General features: G+C 33.4%; 2 protein-coding genes across 2 annotated transcripts; both read right to left on the minus strand.

Moving 5' to 3' along the window:
* Window positions 1–1,516: 1,516 nt before the first annotated feature.
* LOC127241268 (zinc finger CCCH domain-containing protein ZFN-like) lies at window positions 1,517–7,533 on the minus strand. Its single transcript, XM_051260202.1, has 7 exons — window positions 7,219–7,533; window positions 5,737–5,894; window positions 5,398–5,460; window positions 4,382–4,501; window positions 3,374–3,646; window positions 2,479–2,784; window positions 1,517–2,049 (listed from the first exon to the last, which is right to left on the minus strand). The coding sequence occupies exons 1-7, from the start codon at window positions 7,295–7,297 to the stop codon at window positions 1,768–1,770; spliced, it is 1,281 nt and encodes a 426-aa protein (XP_051116159.1). The 5' UTR covers window positions 7,298–7,533; the 3' UTR covers window positions 1,517–1,767.
* A 2,282-nt stretch (window positions 7,534–9,815) lies between these two features.
* LOC127241449 (uncharacterized) lies at window positions 9,816–15,304 on the minus strand. The gene is made up of 9 exons (XM_051260501.1): window positions 15,001–15,304; window positions 14,775–14,880; window positions 13,105–13,388; window positions 12,613–12,718; window positions 12,182–12,532; window positions 12,003–12,079; window positions 11,796–11,920; window positions 10,584–10,991; window positions 9,816–10,175 (listed from the first exon to the last, which is right to left on the minus strand). The coding sequence occupies exons 1-9, from the start codon at window positions 15,090–15,092 to the stop codon at window positions 10,153–10,155; spliced, it is 1,572 nt and encodes a 523-aa protein (XP_051116458.1). The 5' UTR covers window positions 15,093–15,304; the 3' UTR covers window positions 9,816–10,152.
* Window positions 15,305–16,993: the final 1,689 nt, after the last annotated feature.

Consider the following 16,993-nt stretch of genomic DNA (forward strand, 5'->3'; position numbering starts at 1 on the left):
CAAACAAATTCTTTACTTGCATATTGCATATCAATATATACAAATACACACACACACACAAGCACATATATGTATGTATCTATGCTCTGAATTCCACAACTCGAACATTATAAAGATTTCACATCAACTATCTAGATTGTCAAAACTTAACATATATTTTTATTTAGGATGCAGATTCAGACAGGAACTGAATTTCTAATTTTAACTAAGTGGCGGATAAGCAACCATCATATATATATACAATCTAATAAGACGTGATCTGAGCAGGCTCTCTTTCCGTTCTCCGGATAGTAGATTGGAACTGTGTTTCTCGGGTCATCTCCAATCCATCAACTACATTTATCCAGTTTTAACTCTAAATATGCAGTTGTTACAGTAATTTTATTTCAACCATAACTCTATTTTTCATTATTATTCTTCAAATATTCAATTTTTTCTATTATTTTAAACAATTTTTTATTTTTATAATTTAAACTAATTTATAAAAAAATTAGAAAAATAAAAAATAAATTTTAATTTTTTTTTTTTTTTTTTAAAAAAAGGAAGCAACGCCATAGATTGGGTTTAGGGTTGGAGATGGCCTCATAGATGCAGTTCAGTCTTATTGCAGTCCACCCACTAAGCTTCAAATAATATTTTTAATACGGGAAAGCTTATAACTCATGTAAGACAGTTTTCGAAGGTACCTGCCATTATCCCGCGCGGAGGATTGTTGATGATTCGAGGATGGGTTGAAACCGCCTTTACTACGACATGTTCTTATTCTGCTTGCTTTCTTGCAAAGCTTTTTTCTGCAATCTGCATGAAAGTTAACCAAACACTTATCAAAAATAATGAATGTTCCAGTTTGGGCAGCTGAAACCAGTTTTCCGGTTCAACTCTTCAAGTAGATGAGGTTCAAGTAAATGAAGTAGAAGTCCAACTTACAGAAGTAAGGCGGGTATGAGCATCGATTGCTCAATAAAATTTAAAAGAAGATACAATCATGAAAGCAAGGAATAAAAACTAGCAAAAGTACTTTAATGAAAGCAGTTTGCATTATTTTTTACCTGCAGATATGTTAGAGATCTATGTAACAGTGTAGATCGACACAATTCAAATCTACAGGATAGTCAGAGACGGAAATTTCCACAAAACTCTATGAAAAATTAATCTTCGGTAATGGAACCAAACATAAACAGAAACCAATTAATCTCATAGTAAGATCATAAAAGCTTCATTAATATCACAGCAGATAGGTATAGAGCATAATGATTCAACAACAAAGGAGTAATGTAACAATTTGATAAACCATGCGCGGACTATTGAGATCACCACAAACTCCTATTGAACTGAGGCAGCAAATAAAATTAGTTATCGACATATTCTAGAGAAGTAGGAAAGGAACCATAAATCCTTTGAAATAGCTTCTTGGTGTGAAGTGATCCGGGCGTAATCTGAGAAGGCCAATGAGTCAGATGAAGCCTGCTGTGGAAATATACGGATTTATAAGACTGCGAAAATGATACAAAAGATGTCAGAAAAAGATTAATTATTGGTGTTAACAACGGTGACAACAAGACAAGACAGATTCATACAACACAGCAGATTTGACAAAAGGTCAATCTAGTCAACTGAACTGCATCTTTAGAAGAGCAGATTATGTTGGAAATGAATTCTGTACATCTCCAGCCATGAAAATAAATTTACAGGAAGCTGTTATTTTATTTATCTTCCGAAAGACCAGAAAAGGCAATAACTTAAAATAGCATTTCGCAGAAAATTTTATCACTCTGACTCAATGTTACTATCACCCGAGTGTCTCTGCCGAGCATCTGACAAAGAGATACGTCTGTTGTTTGTGGAGCCTGCTTCCACCAGCCCTTCAGTAGAAAAACCAAGAGCAACAGTTCCTGCCGGTGATGCCAAATAACGACGAACAGCTGGAGAGTCGGTCGATGTGGAAGCAGCAGTATTGTATCCAAAAACATCCATTGGGTGGTCAAACTTGCAGCTTGGACCAAACTTGCAGATCCCATATCTCGAGTAGAATACACACATAGGCTCCCCCTAAAACCAACAAAACACAAACAAAATTGTTCTAGAGTTTGTTACAAGCACACATCAGTGTAATCACCACAAAGTTATGATGGTCTTTAAAGTTAAAGCTACAAATTATCTCATTATAGCGGAAAGTAGAACTAAGAATAGTTTGTAAGAAGCTAAGTTTTGGAGTCTAGAAAAATCAAACTTAATGTGAAACTTAGCAGCCCATTCCTATATCGGTATCATAAAAATAGATCGAAAAGCAGCCCAAAAAAACAAATTATCAACGGAAAATATATTTGAATGCTTAAAATTCATCAATATTAATACTAGAAACTAACTACTATGATAGATTGAAATGTAAAATGAATGAAAGAGAATTTGTTTTTTTTGTGGTTTTTGACTGGGTAAAAATGAAGGAAAAACCACAGAGAAATATTGGACATGCCATACCGGGCGTAAAGGAAGTCCGAGTGGACTCAAGGGACAGTCGGGAACAGGGATAAGTCTTTCTCTAGGATGGTGGAATTTACATACTGCACCAAATTTGCAGTCCCCGGTTTTCATGTAGAACTGGCATTCAGGTTGACCTGGTCTCTCAGGAAACACATTTTCTCTCTGAAATGCATAATATCCCATTGGAACAGAACCAGAATGAAATTGAGATCCTACATTTCCAGCTTCACCCTGCTGTGATGTACCATCATTCTGGTTGTTTCCTGTGGTAGCATGTTGGTTTTCTGAAGATAGAAGTTGACCCTGGAAAAGAAGCCCTTTTAGCGGAAACAGAAACCAGATGTATCAAATCTTTTGTCATAAGTTGGTTCAGAACCAGAATAAGATAGATTTGTCTTAGTGTATGAATGGCTGAACCAGTAAGAACAAGAGATATGAAAGGAAATGAAGAAGCATATGATGAAGATCCTGTCGAGGAAGGAAGAACACGAGCTACTATCGAACAGACCAATTAACAAATTGAATGCAGACAACAATTTCATGTGCCCGTCGACATTCCTATATAGAACGGATCGAGTAAATGTTGGAAATTTAATGAATTGAAATAAATGAGAGCGTATTCGAACAAATGCAATTAATAATAATAGAGAACATAATATGTGACTGTGATGTGCATAAATGTTATATATTACTATTCACACCTCGTAAATTCATATCATGTAAAAATTTCTCAGAATAATTAATTTTCTTTAGGTTTTTTTATATAAAGAACTTATACCCTACTGACATATTTGTATGCTTTGTTTTTCATAGTTTGCATGCTTTACTCTAATTCAACACAGTAAAAAAGAAGAAAATAGATAATAAATAAATAAATTCTTAGAGAGATTACACTGTAGGAGTTCCATCCTGGGAGAGTTACCACTCCCTGCTGCATAACCAGAGGTGCATAATTTGAAGGATTTTGCCACCGTGGACTGGGGATAAAAGAAGCTCTTGACAGTGGATATGAGAGCTGACCAGTTGTTGGAGAATGAATAGTAGGATATACAGCAGAACCGCGTAAAGAGACCATCATATTAGATGGCTGAGGGTGGTGGAATTTACAAGTGCTCCCAAATTTGCATAGCCCATTTTTCATATAGTAAGCACATTCTAACTCATTCTGTAGCAACACAAAATAAAAGTAGATATGAAAAACAAACTTTCACAAGATCAAGAAAAACAAAATCCATCTGATGTATATATACTTTCAATGATCAAAGCTAATTGTAAAAGGACATGGGAAATATAGTGCATGCTATTTTATTTTATTTTTTAATATTACATGCATAGATTACACAATCCTTCTCTCCTCTGTTGAAAAAGCCACGTCAAGAAAGGGTCGGCTTACTCACACAACGTGGTTTTTCATTCAGTGATGAGCTTGCACTTCATCAAATAGATATTTGGATAGATAGTTGCTAATAAGTTTCTCTCTGAAGCCGCATGTGCCTAATATTCCATCTCAGTATCTCACAAGAAAAGTCACATTAGGGTTTCCCTTTGAAGGTATTAGAGATTACCTGTTTTACATTGACTTCCATAAAAACTTTAAGGCAGCTAATATTTCACAAATATCCATCAGTACCCAGATAAAATTCAAAGCATGTATATGTAATAGTTTTTAACGTCTAGTCTATGGCAGTTAAGTAAACTACAACGCAAAATAATACACACTCCAAATGTGTTATAAGTTGCCCACATTTTAATTTAAACTCGTCGGTTAATCATCACAGTCTAAACCATTTATCCCACTATATGAGATTAGCTATATGGATCATGTATTGACATTATATTAGAACTCTGGAGAAATAATATAAAGGAAATAAATACAGATTGGAAGGTAAAATATGCAAACCGGGCGAAGTGGATAACCCAAAACATTTAATTCGACTCTTCCAGCAATCCCAGCTTTGTCTCTAGGATGATGAAATTTGCATGTGGCTCCAAATTTGCAGGTTCCTGTTTTCAAGTAATACTGGAAAAAGTAGAAACTATCAAAAACCAAGAAATGATACAAGCAGATTGAGCACTAATATGCTAACAAAATGAAACAAATACTGAAGAAGGCAATAAAAAAACATCCACATTCATCATAGATCACAGAACATAATATCATAGCTGCAAGAGAATGCTGTGCCATACTGGAAATTAAACTAATTTTTAAGGGAAACAATGATGACCAAGGTTTTGCAGTAGACTTTGGGATTTTAAAAACAAAATCGGTGAGAGCAAGTAGACATATACTTCAAAAATATGCATGCTCCCAACCAGGACAAAGAATATTCATAAGAAACAAACATCTTCAATGCACATCTGTAAATGCAGAGAGGATGTCAAACTATTGATGTTAAAACAAGTCGTAGCCAATGCATTACATCATTAGCATTCCAATCAAAGCCAATAACCATGTACCAGTGCATCTGAGACCAACAATATAGTCCCGCCTCAAATACCAACAAAATTTCTTAAGCATATTGTTGTATCATTCTTTCCTTGCCCAATCAATGTTATTGCTAAAATTGGTTATGACTGCAGCCAGATTCTGATTAACATGCAATGAATCATACATTTCAAAGAAAAAACTTAGAGAGAGGAACATCATGTTCTAGATCTTTCAAGAGAGAAAAACTGCAAGAATTCACCTATTTGACTAGAAAATTATAAAAGATAAATTATGGGTTGCTGCTGTGTAGACCTACCAAATCACTGAAAGAGGCGAACAGATAATGTAAGGCTGGAAAATAGTGTGTTTGCAGACATAATTTAATGTTTTGGACATTCAAAAAAGAGATGAAATTGTAGCTACTACATATGGGAGTATAAAGGAATGAATCAACAAACTAACTAACAAATGATAATAAAGCGATATACCTGACATTCAGGTTGTCCTATTCTCTCAGGATATTCACCTTTCATTCTTGCTGTGGCAATGGCCTGTAGTTGAGAGGAAAATAGCTTGTCAAACAGGGGTAAATAAAATTGAACAATGTTTAAAACACGTGAGGAGTCAAATTTACTTCTATAAATATATCAATGGATTCTGGTCTAGTTTTTGTTCTCAAAATTGAGAGAAGGTTAAGTTAGTATCACCCACTTAAACACACCTAGGATTCACCAAAAGACTAACCATATTTTATGAGATTGATTCAAAGAGATTCAGATTTACATCAAAAGATATTATCAGCAATTAAATAAAATCATAGCCAATACCAGTTTCCGGTTGGGAGGGTGATTAAAGCGGCACGTACTCCCAAATCTGCAGAGGCCTGTTCGAATATAGTAAGAACAATCTGGTTCACCGTCACGCACAGGATAAGGTCCAGAGTCCATTTGCTCCACTGATCTCATGTTCATTTGCCATAAAACATCTGAAATAGAACTTGTCATCAGTTTATCATAACTTGTCCTCTAAATTCAATTATGTAACAGCAGAGAAATCCTCCACATAAACAAAGATGTGACGTAAATTATATACATATAGATATATATACATAATCATATTTATACCACCAATTCCATGAAGTGGATATTCAGGGAAGAATTAAATTTTGAATTATGTTATGAATTTGTTTTCTTAAGACTTTAAGCTAGTGAAAAATGAGTAAGAACTTCCAACTGTGCTGGAAACCAAAATGGTGACCTTAATAAATCCCAAGATACAATATCCTGAAAGGAATAAAAAAATGTAAAAGAGAGGTGGGTTTGAAAAAGCTTAAAATGCAACAGGCTTCCTTACTTGCGATCAACTAATGTGTAAACAAATATGTGAAAACAACAAAGCAAATTATGAATACCATGAAACAAGGCAAAATGAATGGAGAAGCACGCGATGATCTAAATCACGATCAACTCCGGTCATGCACCAAATGAGACAAAAACTCACCCTTGCATACAAAATTTTATTAACCTCAAATTTTGCTCTGTTGCTTTGATTCACTTACATTCATTAAGAAAAGTATATAAAAATCACCAGATGATATTATGACAGAGCAAAAGCTAGTGCATTTCTATGCAACCATCACCTGATCAAAATGAAACAAAAATTGATGTTTTATGAACAAAATCTCAAATCACTATATTGTCATCCCACTTATTAATCAAAAAATCTCCTTGAAAAGAAAACTTCAAAGCTTATGCATTAGAAAAATAAAGAAATATTTAGAAACCCTGTCAATTCCACAAGTTGAACTCAAAATAGCCATGGCATTTCAATGTATTTATCAGTTTAAACTTCTATTGAAAATCGAAAATAAATAACACAAAATTATGAAGAATTCGATAGATTATAAAATGACCTTTGAATTATCCTTTTTCTAAAACCCTAATTCTACACATGCAAACAACTCGAAAGGATCACTAGAGAAATAACCACAGCTACAAATAGGTACGTGGTCGTCTCCAATCAACGCACAGACAAACCAGAGTATAAAGCAAAACAGAACACGAGAAGGTAAACCTCAAGCAAGTACTTTCCGCATTCGATCAACTAGCCACCAAACAAAAACCCGTCAATTCCAAAAAGGACGGCAAAATCATCAAAACAACACAATCAACACCTTAAATACAGAAAAATAATAACAACGACAACAAACACAAAAACAACAACAAAGATCACAAGCACACACACAAAAATACCGATGATCAAGTACGTAACACGAAGGCACCAAAAACAACCAAGCGCACAAAATTAACCTTGCTGGTAGGGGTTGAAGTGAACGGAGGAGGAAGAGGAAGCGGAAGAAACAACGGCAGTGACCGACACTCTGGACATTGGAATTCACGACAAAGCAAATACATGACATGACATGCCCCGCCGCTACCGAACTCAATCGAGGAGAAGCAGACGTCAAAGCTCCATCGCCGGACGCCGCCGCCGCTGCCGCCGCCGGAAATCAGCAGCAAAGTGAGAGGCGTCGGCCACTCATGTTGTGAGCAAAAGGCAGAGAGAATAAAGGGAGGTGAAGAAATGAAATGAAATGGTGTGGTGGTAATATTAGGTGGTCGCGTAATGGCGTTGTCTCCTCTCCACATAAAGAGTGGTCGAAAAAATAAAATTTAAAAGAATAAAAAAAAAAATTTGAAATTGAAATAAAGCAGAGAAAATGAAATAAAGAGAGAAGAAGAGAGAATAAAAATCAACCAACCAACCAGAGAAACCGCCCACGCACTCACTATCGTATCACTGACCCATATCCGGGTCGGATGATCCTATCCTACCCGACCCATTTCGAGATCCAACCTCTCTGGTGGTATTTTTCTAGCAATATGTTCACCTACATATTCCATGTACTTCTTCCATGTCGCTGGCTTGTTCTGTTGTTCACATTTTTATTTTCATTTATGCACTTTTATTTTATTTTAATTTTTTTTAAAATTAAAATTTTTAATTCTAATTAAATTAATTAATTATTTTAATTTTAATTTAAAATTACTTTCTATTATATTATAATTTTATAACATTCTCACGTATATTCAATCATAAAAAAATTATTAAATAATTACTTTTAATGTATTAAATATTGAATTATTGCCGAAGAAAATACTTTATAATTTAGAATATTCATTTATTTATGTGATAGAATTTACTTAACTTAACTTGAACTACTTAATATATTAATTTCAACAATAAAAAAATGTTGAATATTAATCTATACTCAACATGTATATATATATATATATGAAATGATGATTAATTTATTTACTTGAAATTTATTTTTGTCTTTTAATTTTAATTTTTTTTGTAATATAATGTTATAAAATATATATACAAATTTTTTATAAAAAGACATAAAATCATTATATTTTCAAACCACATTTGATATTATAAATAATATTTTTTTTACAAAAATATTAAATTAAATTATTTAATATATTATATTAATAATTAATTTTTTTATACTTTTATAAAACATCACATTCAATATCATTTCCCTCCATAATTTTTTTATAAAAGTAGGGCCATTTGGTACAGAGAATAGAATGAGAGTTGAGAGTGGAATTGGAAAAAATAGAATTAAATAGAAAATAAAAAATTTTCTTGTTTGATAAAACAGAAAATTTAATTGAGAAATATAAAAATCAGTTGAAAAATATATAAAAAAATGCAGATATATGAATGATCAAATAAAAATAAATGATTAACCGGATAAAAAAAAAATTAACTAATGAAAATTCATGAAAAATATTTTTAGTAAATTTTTTTAAAAAAAAATTATAAATTATATACGCTGTTTTTTTAAATTATATCGTAAAAATTAAATACTTCAAAAATAAATTAAGTTTATTTCTTATAAAATTGAAATAATATAATTTTTGTCTTCAAAAATAAATTAAGTTTATTTCTTATAAAATTGAAATAATATAATTTTACAAAAATTATAGAAATTAAATAGTACAAACAAATTTTAAAAATTTAAAAAACCATATACTACATAATTTCTCTCCGTTTCTCAGCCTCTGCCTATGCCTATGAGAAAGAAATGAAACTAAAGAAATAAAAATGATTTATTTCTCAAGTTTCATTTCTCTGGTTTGTTCAAACCAGAGAAATGATACCATTTTTATTTCACTGTACCAATTACAACCTTAAAACATAACATTTTGTTAAAAATAATTACATTTTATAATAAAGAAATAATAATAATTAGTTCGTGGTTATTAAATTTGAGAGGAGTTACCCACATATGACTTCTTCCTTCGGTGAAAAGGAATGGCTAATTCCTACCAATTCAAGAAAACTTGTATCATTACAAGTCAAGCATCCAAAAGGGCAGTTTGTGGGAAACAAATGCCATGAAGAGGACATGGTAACAAACAAAACAACCTTAATCTTCTCATCCATAACACACACAAACAAAAGATCAAGAAACAAGAATTTCTAACTACATTACTCGAAAACCAAATCGAACTCCGAAAAAATTCTTACATCCTCAAGAACAACAATCTCGCCACACGGCGACATGACAGCGCGTGCAAGAGAAATATTCAGATTCCCCAATCGTACGCCCTTTTTATGGCACCAAAGATACCCGAAAGCATTATGTAATAGAACTCACTATGATCCAAAAGCCTTTCATTATCGATGCTGCGGGGGAACAAATTCTAAGCTATCTTATGTTACATGTGTTTGACACCAACAACACGCGCCCACCCAACCCCCCCAAAAGGTGCAACTATTTTTGTCCCGTATTGATTGCCTAGCTTTATATAAATTCTACCAAAAAAGTGTCTTCACTTAGTCCCGGTTATTCAACCAGATTTAAATGAATGCAAACAAAAACCGGCAGAGAGATGAATGAATAATACAAAAGTACAAAACCACAGCTACACACAATACCAATGTCAATACACAGTCATCGTTTAAAGCCTAGATACTAGGACAGGCGCAAGGCATGTAATATCGACACAAAATTATGCTATGTAAACCAATTAGTTCCCGGAAATCACTGTAGTAAAATAACTAGTCCTATAGTAAGTTTTGGGTGTGATCTCCATAGAAATTAAATACCCCAATATATGAATGGGATGGGTAAGGTATATATGGAAGCTAATGGTACCTGACCACTTCGATGTGATTATACAACTCCAAGAATAGGTAGAGTCGTTGTTTTACCTGCTACGCAGAGTTTAGTCACTATCATCATTGTCATCTGCAAGTAATGAGACAAAGATTAGATAAAACAGTTGTATTTGGTAAGTTTACGGGAGTAAGGAAAGTTGAAAAAATTAACATTAAGTATAGCATAATAAATTTCCTTCCAGGGTAATAATGTTTTTTGCCTCTCAAAGTCAAATTTATTGACCATATTATTGGTGTACACTTACAGCATATAAAAATAACGTCGATGCAATTTTAGGAAACTTTAGAGGGTAAACGAATTTATTATGCTATACTTAATGCGAGTAAATGATCAAATTTACTACTGTTACTTCACCTTCTCTAATATCGTAACAAAAACACACCAACTCTATTCAGCAGGATGGAACCAATATAAAAAATCTTGGAAGGTTAAAAATTTATGAGGGAAAACTGAAAACTCCAAATTAATTAAGTTTACCTTCATCGAATCCCTCGCTTTCTTCGTCCTCTTCCTCTTCTTCCTCATCCTCCTCCCCATCATTGTCGTCGTCTTCAACTTCTTCTTCGTCATCATCACCTTCCCCTTCTTTCTCCTCTTTCTCGTCTTTAGGCTCCTCTTTCTCTTTTTCATGTTCTACTTTCTTAACTTCTTTCTTCTCCTCCTCTTTGTCCTCATCTTCACTTCCATCGATGTGAGTTTTTTCGCTGCTGTCATTTTTTTTGTTTATCTTGGTACCAACCTTGTCTTTTTTGGTAGGAATTTCAGGCTTCACAGGCATTGCAAAACTGAAGGATGATCTTCGGCGTGAACTTGAAATAATGTTGCTCATGTCAATACCTTCAAGTTCTCTGGCTGTTTCCTTTCTCTTTCTACAGTTCTTTATTTCTGGGAGAGTGAAATTTAACAGCATTAGTAGATCACACAGGTAGATGGAGAAATGGGGTAAATAGCAAGATAAATTATTAATAAAATTAACTAAATCTCAACAATGGACTACACAGATACAGCATAATTTTAAGAAGTGCAGACAAATCATAAAAGCACAATGTCAAGCAAATTCTCATTTGTAATCTAACACCGCAATAATACAACATGCTGCTGGATATTAACAAGAAGAATATAAATCATAATAAGCCAACATTAGTTTGAAAAGGCATTAATGATGTACTAAAAAAGGTCCATTTTTATAAGCTCAAGTATTTGTATGGTTTAATTAAGGCAAAAAAAAACTTGATCATCTCATATGAGGTTTAGTAAATTCTCGACTCTGTACTTCATGCTAGCATATTCAACAGGCATGCAGTGCACTGAATAGTCAATCAGAATGAGGGGGATTGCATTAAAGAGTAAAGATTAAGAAAAAAAATGCCTCCAACAATCAATTTCTCACTGTCGAATATTCTAAGTAAACAAAACCGACACACACTAGTCTTTGACAAGAAGGTATATATAGAAATGGGCTGATCCGAGACCAGTATATCAGCAGAACACGTTAATATAGAAAGACTCGTTAATTTTCCATCACATGATCTCCTGCAGTTCAATTATCAAAGTTTCCAATCATTTTGCAACTTATTAAAATGTTGGGATGACACAGCCTTATTATGCCACATAACTCATATCATAACAGTCAAGTGTATATTTTCCACAAATAAAAGCTATCCGAATTCGGAAGATCAATAATTTTACCTTTCTCAGTGGGGTTTTTGGACAGCCCTTCTCTTGAAAGAATCTCTTCTAACTCCTTGACTATAAAGGCTTCCCTTTTGTGGTCTGGTACTTGCTTAGCCTTCTTGTATATTGAAGGAGCAACGCTGTCAATAAATACCAGATAAGGCTCTCTCATAACAAGTTCATTAACACTAACAACAAAAATAGGTCAAAATCTTAACAAACCTCATTCCACAAGCTCTGATTATGGATTTCAGATTCTCTACCTTTTTCCCATATCCAGGAGTTGACTTGTCTTGTCTCTACTCATCAAAATACTAAAGTTAATTCAAATCTAATAGTGCACATTGGAGAACTAGCATTGCATACTGAGGTAAGAAAATCTGGCAAGAAAAATAATCAACCTGTGATGATTTTTCAAGAGATGATTGAGATTGGCCATCTTCAGATAAGCTTCCATCTGCATCAGAGTCATTATCTTCCCTTTTCTGCCTCTTCACAAGTTTGCTCTCCTTGCCAGAGCTATCAAGTTTTTGCCCAGATTTTCGTTTCTTTGTCGGTTCCACTCTTTTTACACTCCTTTTAGAGGTAGCCGCCTTTCTTGGTTTTACTTTATCTTCCATCCCATCACTTTCACTGGCTGAAGAGTCAGATGCATCTCTGCTGCTCTCTTTAGATTCATCGCGCTTTAAATTCTGAGATTTCTTCTTCTTGATTTCCTTGGCGGATTTAGCCTCTTGGTGTGGATTTAACACCTGTAAAATGTTAGATCAATCATTTTAGCCAGAGAACTTTGGAAGACACGGCAAAGTTGGCAGCAAAGTATTCTTCCCACCTGATCTATTTCTTGACTAATAAACTTTTTAAAGGGGTCAAGAGAGCCTTTAGCAAGTCCAAGATCCTCCTCTAGAAGTCGGCGGACTCCACCCAAAGTAATATTTCTGGAAAAAAAAAAAGTTACCAATAAGCATTTGCTATGTTGACACTTTCAGATGTAATGGCAGCAAAAGAGGTTAAGCATCTGAGTAACATCGTGCACAGTGTCGCATGAGCTGCTGAAAAAAAAAAAAAAAAACTCATTGTTGACAGCAGTAACTGGATTGCTGCTACCTAACCTTATCAGCTGTTATGAAGTGGGGTTCTCTCATTCGAGCAGGAAGAGTCTTACCTCATATCTCAATTATTCGCTGATGAAATGATCTTGTTATGGTGTACTCCTCTACTTTTTACATTTCTATATCTCAGGTATATTGTCACAAGGTAATATAAACACCTATAAACAATGAACAATGAAGAAAAAAATGTGCATAAAACTAAAAGTACGTACTCAGAATTAGATAGAAAATGATCAGCTCTATCCCAGATTGCTTTTTTAACGCTGCTCTCAGTAACAGAAGATCCTTTGCCATCAGTTTCAGATTTTGGTGTTAAGACACCCAATATAGGGGAGTCTTCCATCGTTTCTTCATCTCCTGAGCTAGATTTTTTCATATTGGGCTTCGTTTCATGCTGCTTGGGAGATGTTGCTGCTTCTTCTTTATTTAAATGCATGTCTTTCTCCACATTTTCAGAATCTGTTTTAGGGGTATAATCACCAGTGCTATCCATTTTCTGAAGATTAGAATGAAAAAGGGTAAGAGTTAAAATACTATGATTCTCAGACTAAAATAGCAAAACTGCTTTGAAAATGACTAAACATTTATCTCCATATTAAAGCTGTTAAAGTTGATGAGCTCCGCTTTGCGGCCCATAGCCATGCTTTGGGCGAGTGGATATGAGTAGAAACACATGCCAATAATATGAGGTAAAATGAAATGCAAATTGTTAAAGAGGTATTCGAATATGGAGCGGACACTAATATCCAATATTGCCTTAATCTGGAAAGAACATTATAATAATAATTATTATAATTATAATATTCGGTAGTCCACGTGTCCACAGGCACTATATTGTTGGTAGAAAAAATACACCTCTCCCAAATATCTACTGCTACTTTTGTCCTTGTTTTATGTAACACGTGTTACCTAGCGATCGATCACTCATTCTGAAGCCATCCTAGCCGACTTTGAATTTAAGTAAGAATATCATAATTCATATGTTCAGAATTAGAAGACAAGCCGAAAAAGGGAGAAAGAAACTATTTTTGTAAGCAGCATTGATCAATCATCCATTTAGGTAACAATGCATTATGCCCAACAAATGAAGTACGACAAATCTTGGAAAAAGCAACCATAAATGGATAACATTAATTTAACTCAAAAGCGATTAAGTGGGTTGATGTCTTCATGACGATGATCACAAAAGTTTCCAACTGATTTTATAATATCTAATTAATTGGAAGCATGTAAATATCAAAACATGCGTGGACACACAACACAAGAATACTCAACCATGAATATATACTCTCCAGTCTTCAATTCCACCATAATCATAGATTGGCATTTTGTAAGAGGACAAATATGGAACAAGTGAAAAGTGAAATGATTAGCCATTAATGTAAAGTACTAGCCATCATTTGATAGACATTCAATTAGAGCATGCAGTATCATTCAAGATTGATAATGGTGGCAACCAAAGAAAATAAAAAATAAAAAAAATGAACACACGCGCGCACACAGGGAGGAAAGGTTGGGGGATCGGATTGGATTTACACTATTCAAACTCATTTTTTCCCAAAAAAATATCAAATCAAACAACTATTTTTCATTTTCTATATTATACTAAATTAATTTTACATTCAAAACATGACATCACATAGCATCATTCAACTATTCAAATTCAAAAATTTTACTTTTCAAATCCCAACATAAAATCCAAACCCCCAAACAAACACACCCTACCTAAGAAGAAAAAGTTGGTGAGAAAGAACAACTCATAACAACTATCAAAACTAGGTTTGATAATTCAGTATAAGTTATTGAACAACATGAAAGTGACTATTCTTCAAATAATTCACGGCACCAAACATAAGCAGCAATGTACGAAATCACGTTTAACCTTTTCCAAGTATTGCCGAATGAATCGCTTGTGGGCATCCAGCGCAAATTTTTCGAGGGCTAAATCCTTCTCCAGCAGTCTCCGAACGGATTCCAACGTCAATGAACTGCACCAACGCTTAAAAATCAGCCGAATAACAATCCAGGCGTGGACACAGCGGCACATACACACAATCAAGAACAAAACTTAAATGTATATATATATGTGTGTGTGCGTGCGTTCATACTCGGCTTGTTCTTTGAAATGCTGAATTCGAGAGGTGATGGCGCACTCTATCCGCTGCTCAATCCCCGGCTGTTCTCCTTCTTCTTCAGCCATTCGATCAAGCAAACAATCAAGCGCAACTTTCGGTCTAAGCTATCTGCAACCGCGCCTGAATGCTGTGAAGCTTTGGAAACACGACGGCGAAAGCAGCGGCGGGAATTGGAAATTGACTGAGTTGCTGCCAATCGGAGCGAGGGTTTTGGTTTTGGAGGGGAATCGAAAATTCTAGAACGACGCGTATGTGATTTCGGATCCTCTTTCGGGGCCCGACGTAAGAACCGATTTATGTCTTACGTCGTACCGTTCCCAAAGGTTTTTCATTTTAATTTGTTGATATTTTTAGTAAAATTATTAATGACCCCTTCAAATAAATTTTTTAATTTTTTAATAATAAATATTTTTATTTGTATATTTTAGAAAAATATATAACTATTTCATAATAATTATATATAAATATACATTTCTTTTATTAGTATTTGTATTGTTTACTAATAATATACGTATAATCTAAAAATTATTTTTTAATTGCCATTATTCAAAAATAATAATAATTAATATAAAATACTCTCGCAAAAGAATAATATTTATTTTTTTCAAATAGATTTTTAAATATTAGTATTATATTAGTTTATAGTGAAAATGACAAAGTTGCCCCTATTATATTTGTGTAATACATTGAAATTTGTAATAGTATTAATTATGTTAAGTATATAGTATAATTACTAAATTATGAAATAACATTATTTTTTGGGACGGACAAAAATAAAAATTAATATGTTCTTATGGAACAGGCTGAGTATTAAATTCTGGTCACCGTCAATTGCTTTCCATAATCAAATGAACAATCTCAATATGAGATTTTGCAAACCAAATTAGAATAATGGAGAAAGTTTGTAGTTGATACTCCCTCCGTCTCATATTTATGTATTCGTTTCTTTTTTCACAGAGTTTTAAAAATATTAGTATTATATTGGGATATAGGAAGAATAAAGTAAAAATGACTAAAATAACTTTATCAGTATTGTATGATATAAATATAATGACATTTGTAAGACTATTGGTAACGTTAGACATAGTACAATATGGATAATTGTTTCGAGACGGACCAAAATAGAAAAATGAATAGTTTGTTTTTTTTTTTTTTTGTAACGTGAGAACTCGTAGCCGCTACTCGAGAGTACTCACTACCGAAAGTACGCATTAGGGGTGTGTTTGTTTGAAGGATTTTGGAGGATTTCCACTATTCATCCAATTTTTTCCCCCCAAAAACATCAAATCAAACACCTATTTTTCATTTTTTATATTATACTAAAAATCAATTTTACATTCAAAACATCACATCAAACCCTATTTATATCACATCATACAACTATTCAAATTCAAAATTTTTACTATTCAAATCCCAATCCAAAATCCAAACCCCCAAACAAACACACCCTAGGTAAACCTTCGGTCGAACTCAATAACCTGCAAACTAGGTCCGACAAACCAGTCACGCTAGTCGAACCATGTATGACAAATGAACCACCTCCACACTACTGAGTCATCCCTTGCTGCACATAAATTTTTTATTTTGAAAAGAACATGAATGAATTGAATTCAAAATTTCAAACTCAATTCAATTTGTTATTTAACATTAATGGAACCCAAAATTTAATATAGTGAAATAGAATTGTTCATGTTTCTTATATAGAAGTCACCCTTCATATTCTATTTTCTCTCTTATTTCACACACCAATAAAATTTGAATTGGTTGCATTGTGACAAGAAGGTGAATACAAGCATTCCATGGTTTGGTACAAAATCGACAAAGTGAAAATTAAAAGGAAAAAAAAAAAAATACTAATATTTTTTCCATTGTAGATTTGACGGCAATCTAATGGAGATACTCTTCAACTAAATTACCACGAATAGGAAATCTCATCGTACTTGCTTTTACAAAGCATAGCCGTGTT

Source organism: Andrographis paniculata, unplaced genomic scaffold (assembly GCF_009805555.1).
Source record: "Andrographis paniculata isolate CXL003 unplaced genomic scaffold, ASM980555v1 Contig82END, whole genome shotgun sequence".
In the NCBI taxonomy this organism is placed as follows: Eukaryota; Viridiplantae; Streptophyta; class Magnoliopsida; order Lamiales; family Acanthaceae; genus Andrographis; species Andrographis paniculata.